This window comes from Anoplopoma fimbria, chromosome 16, assembly GCF_027596085.1.
Source record: "Anoplopoma fimbria isolate UVic2021 breed Golden Eagle Sablefish chromosome 16, Afim_UVic_2022, whole genome shotgun sequence".
Classification (NCBI taxonomy): domain Eukaryota; kingdom Metazoa; phylum Chordata; class Actinopteri; order Perciformes; family Anoplopomatidae; genus Anoplopoma; species Anoplopoma fimbria.
The window spans coordinates 23,396,903-23,410,544 of record NC_072464.1 but is presented as its reverse complement, the minus strand read 5'-3'; the positions used below and the strand labels follow the sequence as shown (position 1 = coordinate 23,410,544).

The following is a 13,642-nucleotide window of genomic DNA, read 5'->3' as shown; positions in this document are numbered from 1 at the left end:
ATGTTTATTTATTCAGGTAGTTTTATGTCCCAAAATGTGAAAAATAAGTTTACTAATATCTGCATATATATATATATATATATATATATATGGGTTTTTTGAAGAATATGTTATTTACTATTTTACTATTTATTTTTATTTATTTTTATTTATTTTATTTTTTGGGTGGAGTTGTTTAGTGTCTAAATAGATGTTTAGTGTCTAAATCACGTTTATAATCAAACAAATAATTAAGTATAAGAAAAAAAAAAACAAAAAGATCAATTTTTATTTATTTATTTATTTATTTATTTATTTATTCAGGTAGTTTTATGTCCCAAAATGTGAAAAATAAGTTTACTAATATCTGCTGTAGCTGCATGATATTATATAGATATATATATATATATATATATATATATATATATGGGTTTTTTGAAGAATATGTTATTTACTATTTATTTTTATTATAATTTTATAATTTTTATTTATTTTATTTTGTGCTGGGTGGAGTAGATGTTTAGTCTAAATCACGTTTATGATCAAACAAATAATTAAGTATAAGAAAAAAACAAAACGAAGATCAAATAGTGTTTTATAATAGTATTTTATTTATTTATTTATTTATTTATTTATTCAGGTAGTTTTATGTCCCAAAATGTGAAAAAGAGGTTTACTAATATCTGCTGTATATATGCATATATATATATATATATATATATATATATATATATATATATATATTTTATATATATATATATATATATGGGTTTTTTGAAGAATATGTTATTTACTATTTATTTTTATTATAATTTTTTTTATTTATTTTATTTTATTTTGTGCTGGGTGGAGTAGATGTTTAGTGTCTAAATCACGTTTATAATCAAACAAATAATTAAGTATAAGAAAAAAACAAAACGCACATCGAAGATCAAATTTATTTATTTATTTAAATTTATTTATTTATTTATTTATTTATTCAGGTAGTTTTATGTCCCAAAATGTGAAAAATAAGTTTACTAATATCGGATTTTTTTTTTGAAGAATATGTTATTTACTATTTATTTTTATTATAATGGTTTTTTATTTTATTACATTTTTAATTTATTTTATTTTGTGCTGGGTGGAGTAGATGTTTAGTGTCTAAATCACGTTTATGATCAAACAAATAATTAAGTATAAGAAAAAAAAAAACACACATCGAAGATCAAATAGTGTTTTATAATACTATTTTATTTATTTATTTATTTATTTATTCAGGTAGCTTTATGTCCCAAAATGTGAAAAAGAGGTTTACTAATATCGGCTGTAGCTGCTACTATATTTTTATATATATATATATATATATATGTTTAATAAATATATATATATATATATATATATATATATACTATTTTTTTTATATTTGCATAATATTCAATTAAGATTAATTACAGAATTCTTCTTCATAAATGTCCAAACAGTTGAGATTCTCAGAAGATCATCAGGAAAGAAGCTCACAGATGTTTACAGCTGTTATAAGAGCTTAAGGTTTAAATAATATGAGATTTGCAGGATTTGTGTAAAAACATTTTTTTTTTTTCTGAAACAACAACACAAAAATGCGCAGAATCGATAAAAACCTCTTATAATCTTGACTTAATCTCCATTAAAAAACATTTTCATGCTCCAATAAAACTCACACGGTTATTAATAAAACACATCTTCACAATAATCACTTTAACTAGTGAATTATGAATTTTACGCACAAAGAAAAGAGTTTCAGGTGAAGGTGAGGACACACACACACACACACACACACACACACACACACACACACACACACACACACACACACACACACACACACACACACACACACAGGACGTTTACATAAAAATAAATAAGGAGCAAAGATATAAGAGGACATTTTTCACTTTTATGACTCATCTATTCTCAGACAAACAAATGAGTTCAAGTGACATTTTCCACCATGTTAGAGAACAAAAGGTGTTTTATAACATAAAATACCTGGAATATACTGTACATTTCTTATTTGTATTCTTATTTTTTATTTTATTCTATTTTTATTTTTATTTTATTGTATAATATGTGTATTTATTGTCTGTGTCTGTGTAGTTGAGCTGCTGCAACACTTGAATTCCCCCCATGGGGATCAATAAAGGAATATAATAATTATAAGAGTTTTAGGAATAAAGAAACTAAACGATAAAAAGATGTTGGATTCAAAGGGAACGGTCTTAATGTGTGACTGTTAAAGTGAAGTTAAACACAGACGTGGAGTTAATTAAATCAGCTTTAACCAGGGAGCGAGTGAGAAGACATTTAATATATTAATATATTAATAATACTCACCAGATATGTGAGTCCAAACATGGCTCCACGTCCAGTCAGCCTGTCAGGGACACGACGCACAACATTACAAACTTATTAAAGACTTTAAAAAAGGTTCCAGGCTCAAAGTGAGGCCGAAAAGTGACACAAAAACAAAGAGTGAGAGAGAAGAGCTGCAGGAAGGCCTCACTGATTATTATTATTATTATTATTATTATTATTATTATTATTATTATTATTATTATTATTATTATTATTATTATTATTATATTCCTTTATTGATCCCCATGGGGAAATTCAAGTGTTGCAGCAGCTCAACTACACAGACAATAAATACACATACTATACAACTACACAGACAATAAATACACATACTATACAACTACACAGACAATAAATACACATACTATACAACTACACAGACAATAAATACACATACTATACAACTACACAGACAATAAATACACATACTATACAACTACACAGACAATAAATACACATACTATACAACTACACAGACAATAAATACACATACTATACAACTACACAGACAATAAATACACATACTATACAACTACATAAAGATAGAACAGGAATAAATGTCCAGTCTGCGTTTCAGTCTCAGACAAACACATTCCAGACACATTTAATTATAAATCCACTGAGAGGCTTCATCCCTGCCACGTAGGAACACCTTCCTCTGCTCAGGGTTTAAGGAAGAAATGAAGCATTGATCTTCCAACTGGTTTAATATGTTTAGTTTAGAAATCAAAAGCTGTCAAACCGCTGCTTAAACTGAGACACTGTGATGTAGAAACATCACAGAGAAACAATAGAAATCAAAGAGAAACAAAGTCAGTGAAGTGAAGTAAAATAAATTACTTATTGTAGAAATCTAGTAAATATTTAGTTTGTTTCATAAATGTTCTGTTTAATATATATTCATAACAAACTCGTTTTGTGTTGCCAGTTAATTACTAGTTTTTAATTCATCTTTTATTTGTTTCAACTTAAACTTTAATTCATTTTAAGCATGTTACCTGCTGTATGAATGCAGACTGTGTGGATGAAGTACAGATGTTCTGTCTGCGGGTTGATTCGTTGGTTTCAGTGTTTGGAGACTTGAACCTGTTTGAAATGTTTGAAAAACCAGATAAAGTTGGAGTTTGTAAAAACATTATTACAGTTTGGTGAAAATGGATCATTTTAGTGAATATTGTAGATATTATATTATAGATGGTCTGTTCTTAATTATTGGAATTTTTGATTTGGCTTTAAAGCGACCCGATGCAGTCTGACCTGCACAGAACCTTATATATATAAATACATATACATATATATATATATATATATATATAAAAGAGGAACAGAAGTAAATGTTGGGAAGAGGAGACTGTTCACTGTTAACGACAAGCAGCTTGTTTCTGAAAAGGCAGAAAGATAATCCTGAAAATGTCTCCTTCCTTCCTTCCTTCTGTTCATCGTCTCCCAGAGTTTTTTCTGGAGAGTTTTTTAGTATTTGTGGCTGAATGAACCACAGAGTCTCTCTTCTCCACCCTCTCCTCCACCCGGTCCCAAGGCTGGTCCTATAAACAGGTTTATTAGCACTGAGGCTCCTTTAACGGATCAACTGTTCAGTCAGCCTTAGACCTCACAAAAGAACCACATCTCCAGAATATCTGCCCCTTAAAACACCAATTAACAAGCAGAACTACATGTGATGTGACTTGATATTTAATTATAAAAGGCCTGATCCGCATTGTGCCATTTAGAAGGTGGGACTTTGCGCTTTTACGCACAGATTAAACCACTGCAGACAGCAGAGTCCTCACCGATAATCCTGTCATTTAAACCCCTTATGATGAATAAACTAATACTGATACTAAAATGACCCAAACAGGTCTCTCTCTCTCTCTCTCTCTCTCTCTCTGGTTGATTTCATGCTTCTGTCCACAGAAATCTGCTGCGACTTCATTAAACTTAACTTTCACTTTCACTGTAAATGTAAAGAACAGCTTCTCTCTCTGAGGCCTTAACCTCTGAAACGTGTTGACTTTCCTCTCTGAAGCTATAAAACATTCTCTGTTTTAAGAGCATCTCGCTGCACTTTCTATGTCTGAATTCATGGGATGCTTTTTTTTTTTATTGCTAAACATCTAATGAAAAACACTGCAGATCATACAAGATACATTTATAAGTTTCTCCAAATTTACGCCTGATGTATTTGGTATTTTTGCATCAATATAAATTCATTATTCTTTTAATCACAGAAATCCTAAAATAAGGTAAATACTCTAAATCCAATGATGAAGATTCATCTGCAGCTCACGCTTTACAACATCTACCATCTCTTCACAAGATAATATACATAAAAATATCTACTTATATAATAGTGTCAAATTGTTCCCTGAATTTAAAAATAGCTACAACTCAATATAATGCTAATTAGTTTAATAAAAGCTCTCCCTCAGAGGAGCCCACCGCAGTGTGATTCACAAACCCTTTTACGACCTCATTAAAAGCACTTTTTCTGTCTGTTATATCTCCAATTGGTTTAAACTTACTGCATGTGACCTTTGACCCAGAGGACAGTTTGACGGACAACACTGACTTTATTAAATTCAGACCAATTAGTGGCCTTCAGCAGATGTTAACCTCATTTTAATTAAGCCTGGTACGAGCTTATAGGGGCCCTTAAACCACAAGACACAGTGTGTGTGTGTGTGTGTGTGTGTGTGTGTGTGTGTGTGTGTGTGTGTGTGTGTGTGTGTGTGTGTGTGTGTGTGTGTGTGTGTGTGTGTGTGTGTGTGTGTGTGTGTGTGTGTGTGTGTGTGTGTGTGTGTGTGTGTGTGTGTGTGAGTGGCCACATTTTTACTCAACAATTAATAAATGTTATTAATTCAGGCTTTTTAAAACTAAAAAAAACAACTAAACTAAAAGCTGCAAACTTCACAAACCTTTGTATTAATATTAAGTTGGTTCAACTTAAATTAAATCATGTCGGTTGTACTTAACTAATCATGTTGGTCAGATTATAAAAGATTATAAAACACTCGTTGATTTTATTCAATAATGTCGAGAGTTGGATTTACTTTTAAAGAGGCATGAAGGAACAGAACTAAAAGTAAAGTCCTGTGTTTTACACAAACATTTATACGACATGCTGTGTGTTATATATGTGTGTATATATACCCTTGTATAAATATATATATATATTATATTTATTTATTATATTTACTCCCATTTGGCCGCTGAGCTTCCTTCCTCTCTCTCGGAGAGGTTTGTGCCAGAATCCTCCCGTTGCTCTCTGGAATGCGTCCGTTCTCTCCAAACATCAGGCTTCAGATGCTCATAGCAGATACGAGGCGGCTCAGTGAGGCTTCTCTGTGTTTGTTGCAAATATTAAAAACATGTTTCACTTTTTGCTGCCAAAGATTTAAAAGACTTTATTTTATTTTGTTGAATCTTTGGTAAAGCAACTGCATTTAGAAACATCTCTCCACTAATAACATTCCTTTAGAGCAGGGGAGGAAAAGCTGTTTTATGTGTTTGATATCCATAAAAATATAAAACTTTATTACAATATGGAGTCACGGGTCGAACAAAATGTAGTTTTAACCAGTTTCACTCCAAGAAAAGCAGTGTTTCCAGAAGAAAACCTCTAAATTATTTATTAAAGTGAACAGTTTAACCTTTGACATCACTGTGCTTCATACATCAGTGCATGACCTTTAGTGACCACTTAAAACATGTTGATCTTCTGTGTAAATATGTAGATAATTAAAGTTATAACAGGCAGAAATTGACTAATATTGCTGTTTGTAAATGGTTTAAGGGCAAATGTAAGACGCAAATCTGTGAGTCTAATATTTAGAAATGCAAAAACAAAAATGGTAAAAACATCGGTTCCTGTGCCGAGAGGTAAAGACGGAGATCATTTCACAACATTTAGCCAACACCAAGTGTTTAAACCAGGACGCTCAACACACATACAGAGTTTTATTAGAAATATTCTCATGTTTTATATTTTAGTTTATTTTTATAAATATCCTCGTTGTTTGGCTTCACGTTTATCGCCTAAGAGGAGGCTCATTCTAGGCCTTTAAATGATCAATTATTCACAAATGTTCAACATCATTGAGAAATAATTGCATCTGCTGGACGACACCGACCTGCTGATGTTTCATTAGAGTCTGAAACGCGTTTATGTTACTGTCGCCTCGTCAATACAGCAAACATTCTCATTCTCCCAGAAAAACATCCTTTATAAGATCACGAAATGTTCTTTTAAAAGCAAAAACAGAGGCGTCACTCTGTTCACTGTCTATCCAGAGTATAAATGAATCACAAATCTCTGCTCTTCCTCTAAAATGATACGTCTGTTAGCAGGATCTCACTGGCCCCAAATGTGAGGCTTTACATCAGAGTGCAGGCTTATGGTTTCCAGTGCTGTGATGTGAGCTACTTCTTGTAACACCAGCTAGTAATAAGTGTCTTTATTGGGGGGGGAATCTGCATTTGTGGGAAACAGTTTTAAGAAGCAGAAGAAGAGGAAAGTAATCGTGTGTGACAGTCTCCTCTCTGGCTGACACTGAAAGGGTTTCCAACAAGAAGACGATGGAAAAGTCTCTCTGTGGTCGTTACATCTCCTCCTCCTCCTCCTCCCTCCTCCACCCCTCCTCCACCCCTCCTCCCTCCCTATCTCCATCACTCCTCTCCCAGCTCTTTCGTTCCAGCGGCGTTTGGCTCCGGCCTGCTCCACTGCAGCGGTTTCTTTTTCGCCCGGGACTCGGTCCAGTCTCTCAGCAGCAGCTCTGCATTTGCATAACCGTATTTGTGTGCCATCGGCCTGCCAAGTCCAACTCCTCGTGTCAGGGGCCTCCCAATAAATAAAACATTATTAGATTCTTATTTTGGGTGGTGGTGGTGGTGGTGGAGGAAATTCAGCTGTAAACTATTTCTGAGAAAAGCGAAAGAAGACAGATTATGTGGTGATCTTATGAGAGTTTTATCCGGGCAAAGTGCAGCTTTGAGGTGTTGAGATTTGAACGATTTGACGTCCCAGCTGGAAAAATGATGATGCGTTTTTTTTTTCAATATTTAACCTCATAAGGTTTCCATTTTATTTTTTGGACAACAACACATGTGTGTTATTTAAACGTCACATTCAAGTATAGTAATTTGTCATTTTTCTGTTAAAAAGTGTAAAAAATTGTGTTGGCAAGAAAAAAAAAAGCAGATTTTGATTTAGATCTGGTGTAATTTTTAATTTCCTGTCTGACTTTGAATACAGAGTTCAGTTTAGTGTTTTTGCAGTGAAGATGAAGATGAAGAGGACAAGATAGAAGGAAACACTTCGTGGCTTTATAACCCTGGTGTTGTCCATCCTGCTGTGGCAGTTTAAAGTTGCTTTAAAGTGTTTTTTTTCTGCTTTGTGCTCCATATTGTCCCATTTTATAAAACTCACAGCAAAGAAAATCTAGATTGAAGAGAGATTTGTGTTTTTGATTTTGGGGTGAACTGTTCCTTTTTAACAAAGAGTAAAACAAAGCTGAGGTCAGGCTGGTTCTGGTCCCAGACGGATGGAAAGCTTCCCTGTAGGTCTGGCTCGGTTCTGTCTGATGAGTCTGAACGGTCAGTCTGTTAAACTCGGTCCTGGAGGAGAGCTTGAGGGGATTTTATGTTCCTCTACATCTCGTTTCAAAAGGCTTTACGCAACATTTACTCTGCTTCTGACACCGGCCCAGAGCTCCATGCCTCATCCTCCTCCTCATCCTCCTCTTCCTCCTCTTCCTCAGACTCGGAGGCCAGTCCCGGCTCGGACGGAGAGGGTCTGGCCGAGAGGACGTCGTGCTCCTTCGGCTCACCTGCCGAGCTGACCCCGGTGGCCTGCGAGCCGTCGCCGCCGGCCTCCATGGAGGAGATCCAGGTGGAGCTGCAGTGTGCGGACCTCTGGAAGCGCTTCCACGACATCGGCACCGAGATGATCATCACCAAGGCGGGCAGGTAGGTCGGGCACACCTACAGACACACCACAGACACAACACTAAACCACATAAAGGTCCAGGTGCAGCTCTGGGGAGGATCCATGGCACAGACAGGCTGTGCGTAAAAGGAACTTTCTGTGCGTAAAAGTTCAACTTTTACGCACAGAAAGTTCCTTTTTCTTTATGTTAAATGTTATGTCTAAATGTTTTCTTTGGTATTTGGTGAAGACAAACAGAAAAGTGAGTTCCTTATCATTGCAATTAAGAGATCATATATATTTTTAATATTTCTTATGGGGTAAACAAGGACAGAAATGTATTTTCTGTGTGTAAAAGTTCAACTTTTACGCACAGAAAAGTTCCTTTACGCACAGAAAAGTTCAGAAAAGTTCCTTTTACGCACAGAAAAGTTCCTTTTTCTTTATGTTAAATGTTATGTCTAAATGTTTTCTTTAGTATTTGGTGAAGACAAACAGGAAAGTGAGTTCCTTATCATTGCAATTAGGAGATTTATTATGGGGTGAAATGATGACAAGGACAGAAATGTATAGATTGCGTAAAACCCAAAAACGCAGACGCACCAACACAGATGTTAAAGCTGGACACACACACACACACACACACACGCACACACGCACACACACACACACACACACACACACACACACACACACACACACACACACACACACACACACACACACACACACACACACACCTCTGGGCTGTGTTTGGAGGGTGTTAATGTGTTGCACATGTAGGCCTCTCTGCTGCTTCTAATCAGCCTCCTCCAACATGTTCCAACAGGTATAAAGACACACACACACACACACACACACACACACACACACACACACACACACACACACACACACACACACACACACACACACACACTGACATTATCTTTAATGTGCAGCTTTAACAAAGTCTTCATTATGATTATTATTAGATGAAGTGGATAAACGTGTCTGTGAGGTGAGAATATATATTTATAGGATCAAACGTTTCACTTTACTTTGTATTTAATAACAACTAAAATACCCTTTATGGCACTTTTTTAAAAATGTTTTTTCTGTATATTTCTTTCAATTTTCTTTCCACTTTTTCTCCAATTTTTAAAGTTTATTTTTGGAATATTTCTTCTTGCAAAAAAACTAAAAACTAACATATGATATTGAATAAGTTTATTTATCCACGATGTTTTATTATTCTATTAATCTAAACTTCCCAGAATGTTGTTTATTTTTCTGTTTTGTCCTTAATGTATGAAACAGGATCTATATGTAAACAGACTCTCAGCTCTGACTTCTCAACTCGTTACAAACTACACTTGGCAGCTTTTTTATGAATTGGGTTTAAATTGGTAATCAGCTCATAAATATTGAACCAAACCTTTTTGTGTGTGCTGAAGCTGAAGTGGAGGCGGACTGAGAGTAAAATAATAATAAGCTCGTAAATCCAGAAGAGACTGAACTGCTCTCATTAGGAAGGACCCGGATTTACGAGCTCCAAATGAAACAGAGGAGAAATGCTGCGTTTGAAGAGCAAAAAGGGAATTAAATAGAAATGTGTCTCAGTGACATAGTGGCTCTTAATGCAGCTGCAGGGTTCTTTATAGACTGTGATGTTCATGAGGAGCTGCACACAAACTCAAATGATCTCTGACCTAAATATCAACTCCAGTTGAGTTTTCATTTATGATAAACTGAAGATTACAATTACAGAATTATAACGTGTAAAGGTCAGAGGTCACAGCAAAATATATTTAAATAATGGAAAGTTCACAAGATGAATGTAGACATTTTCATGTCATGAAAAGAGCAATTTAACATATTTTTATCCCTAAATCTGAAATTAAAAAAACCATAAATGCTCATTTTCAGCATAACATAATCTGATATGATTTATCAGATTTTATTGAATACATTTTAAGACTCTGATTGACCAAAAGCTACAGCGGAGACTTTACACTTTTTACAAGATTGATTTCAGTTAAAGGAGCCAATCAGGACCAGTTAGTGTGAAAATGTTTTAGAAGTCAATTAAAATGCATCTCAAAGGAACCGTAGACACAGAATAAAGCTCGTTTAGTGTCTAAAAGTGTCTAAAATACTTGATGGGTTTTCTCATTTGCTGCACAAACATCAGTTTTTAATTTAACGACTAACAGAGACTAGAACGTTTTTGGCAAGAATGCAACAAATATATATATTTTTTTGTTGTCAAATCTCACCACTGATTTACAGTTACCTGTATGTCATGTAATCCTATAATATCCAGTTTATTCAGTGATGAAGACACAGCCTCTACTGTGTCTTTTAATCCAGTAGTTATGATGATGTCAGCATGCTCAAATAAAATGCTCGACTGCACAAACATTTATGATAATCAGCAATTCTTCATGACCATCAGAACCAGCTTCATTGAAGAAGCACACATGCACATACGAGGGGTTCGGTTGTAACACATGTTATGTCTTCTGGGATTTAATGTCTTTTGATTAGTATGATATATTATATAAAAATACCCACAATATATGGAAGTATTTTTCATTGGTAGTAAAGCTTTGCAACGTTGAGTTAGTTTTGAATTTTCTAGGTGTTTTTAATCTGAAAATAAGTACCATATTATTTATTTATTTTCTCAGATCAATGACTCGGATCAATATTAATTTTAGCCCCAGAGCTGTTTCTTTTCATGGGATTTCTCTGCACTTTTGTGTTTGTTTTTATCCAACATTTTATTGTGAGAAGAAGGTAAAAGCTTAGGTCAATACAATAATCTAATTCTATAATAGTTTCAGTAGATTCCTCCCCGAACACAACTAAGAAAATCGAGAAGAAATCCGATTTCTTTACGTGATTTGATTCTTTTCATCCTCATAGTTTCTTTATACATGAGTTTGTGTTCAGGCTGCTTTTAAAACAGCTGCTGAGTTCATCAGTCTGGTTTCAGTGATGTTTAGCACACTGGTTATTTATTTCTTGATTCACACAACAGATGGAGAGAGACAGATAAGAATCACTCATCTCTACATGTTGCCCCTTTTTCTCCTCCAGGAGGATGTTTCCGGCCATGAGAGTAAAGATCGCCGGTCTGGATCCTCACCAGCAGTACTACATCGCCATGGACATCGTGCCCGTGGACAACAAGAGATACAGGTATGGAAGTGAATGGAAGTGAATGGAAGTGAATGGCTGCGTCAAATTTTGATTTTGGCCATTTTGTTTATGCTCCCTTATGCAGAAACAGATCCTAGAGTTTCTCCTCTAAACTTCTGCTCAACCAAAAGGACTTCATGTGTTTGGGTTTTGGTGGAAGTTTAATGTCCCGTGATGGTCTAGATGTTTTATCAGATTCTTTTCAGCCACGCAGAGAATAGGAGAAAAACGCTGAGTTATTGCATTTTGCGCACTAGCACAAATAAAAAGCAGCTTTCGGCCACTTCAGTCTGCACAAATGCACAGCTGTACATAATATGCACACGCACGGTCACATGTCTGCTTTTGCAAATGCATGAGCGAGTCCCGGACCTCTGCAGAGGCTACAGCTGGAGCACACGTCATTTTCCTCAAATGTCTGATCGAGCATAAGCATTTTGACCCAGGTTGGGTTTTTTCTCATCTTCGTGCCATTTCTTTGGCTCTGGACTGAACAAAATATATTCATTTTTCAGATTTCTAACACGAGAGATGTTCCCGTCTTCTTCTTGGCAACGCACAGAAAGTAGTTTTGCATCACAGTGAAGGGGTGTGAGAGTGTGATTAAAGTGTGCATGTGCTGGAGGAAGGTCTGCATATGATGGATCTCTCTGGATTTGTAATAAGACTGATGTCTCGACCCCACAGTCCTGGAGCCCAGAGAGAGAGGAGATTGAAATGTATTCATCATCCCCGTTTGGCCGAGCTGCAGAGCCAGAAGGCTGCAAATAGGATAACTCTCAACATTCATGTATAATGATGGAAAACGGGGGAAAAAGTGAGTCGGAGATGGAAAGAAAACGTGCGATGCTGCTCGTATACCTGCTGCTGTCGACCGCGGACGCTTTTAAAGAGTCGCCTTTATGGCTCGATATAAACGTTTCAGGTGTTATGACAGAATGTGAGGTTCGCCTGCGTGTTCAGGGGTTAAGTGTAGGAGCTGATGCAGAAACAGGCTGTTACTGTGTGAGATGAAGTGATAATGTGCCAAATAACCCAGAGCGGCCTCGGTACATTTGAACTGGAGTTTGACCGGTGAGGGTTTGCTAAAAGATGATGCTGCTGTTTTTCTCTGTCAAGAGCTGTTTGTTTTGTGCTGATGTTTAGAATTGATGGTTGAAATTCCTTCATATTTTTAGAAAATTTGCAAGAAATATCCTCTGAAATGTTTTTTAGAAACAGTGAAGCAGACAGATGAACCTGATTTAGCAAAGATGGGAAGTATTAATCTGAAAGAACAAGGCTGGAAAAGTACTAAATATTTTCAAATTCCACCAAAAAAACCCACAAGGAGTTAATGCCAGTTCATGGTTTCCGCTGTGTCGCGGCCACAAGGGTCTTAAATTTCACTTTGACCAAGTCTGTGCAGCTCAGTTGTCATTTTGTACATTCATGCAAGTGACGTAGTACAACGAGTGACATGCAGAGCCTGAGGAAGTATATTTAGTGACTGTTATTGAAAGTTATGTGCTGAAATAAGAAGTTTAACAAGAAATAAAGTCCATTAAGAGCAGGCGCATGGGTCAAACAAACACAGGACTTTGACCCAGGAGACCGCAGATCATTCATTCTAGTTCCATTGATCTGTTCCGTCGTTCTGTTACATTGTTAAGTTAATATTTGAACACAAACCCTGACCTCTGTTAGATGTAGTTCTGTTGCCCAAACCTAGCTGGTCGTTTCACAGCGTTAACATGTGGCATTGTGCGTTCGTGCAAACATGATACGAGTCTGACATGAAACAGATTTTTGGTTCCAAAATCGGCTTTCAAAGTATCCCGTGGTTTGTAGAAAACATGAAATCCCAACATTTGTTCTCCAGGTTGGTCTGCGAGGGTGCAGAGCAGCGAACAAGTGCAGAAACGAGCATCCGCTTTACTTTACCACAGCAGTCTGTGAGCTTGTATTGAACTCAGTCTGTGTGTGTTTTATGGTCCGTAAAACACAACAAACAAAGGAGTTCTTCTTCTCGTTTTCAGGATGGAGACATCACATAACGATTGTAGATCGTACTATGAAGGAGAGCGTACACGTCTGCAGCTGTCTGTGGCTGAGCTGGAGTGAGAGTCCATTTGTTCCTACTGAAGACATAAATCTTAAAAAACTCATAAATATCTATTTTCTTAAGTAATTTCCTTT

At 35.7% G+C, this 13,642-nt stretch overlaps 1 protein-coding gene across 1 annotated transcript in view; it reads left to right on the top strand.

Moving 5' to 3' along the window:
• The window catches only part of tbx15 (T-box transcription factor 15), a 37,836-nt gene that overhangs the window by 371 nt on the left and 23,823 nt on the right, over positions 1-13,642 (top strand). Inside the window, 2 exon segments of the mRNA XM_054615589.1 lie at positions 8,112-8,319; positions 11,363-11,464. Of these exon segments, the coding sequence (XP_054471564.1) occupies positions 8,112-8,319; positions 11,363-11,464 (310 nt within the window).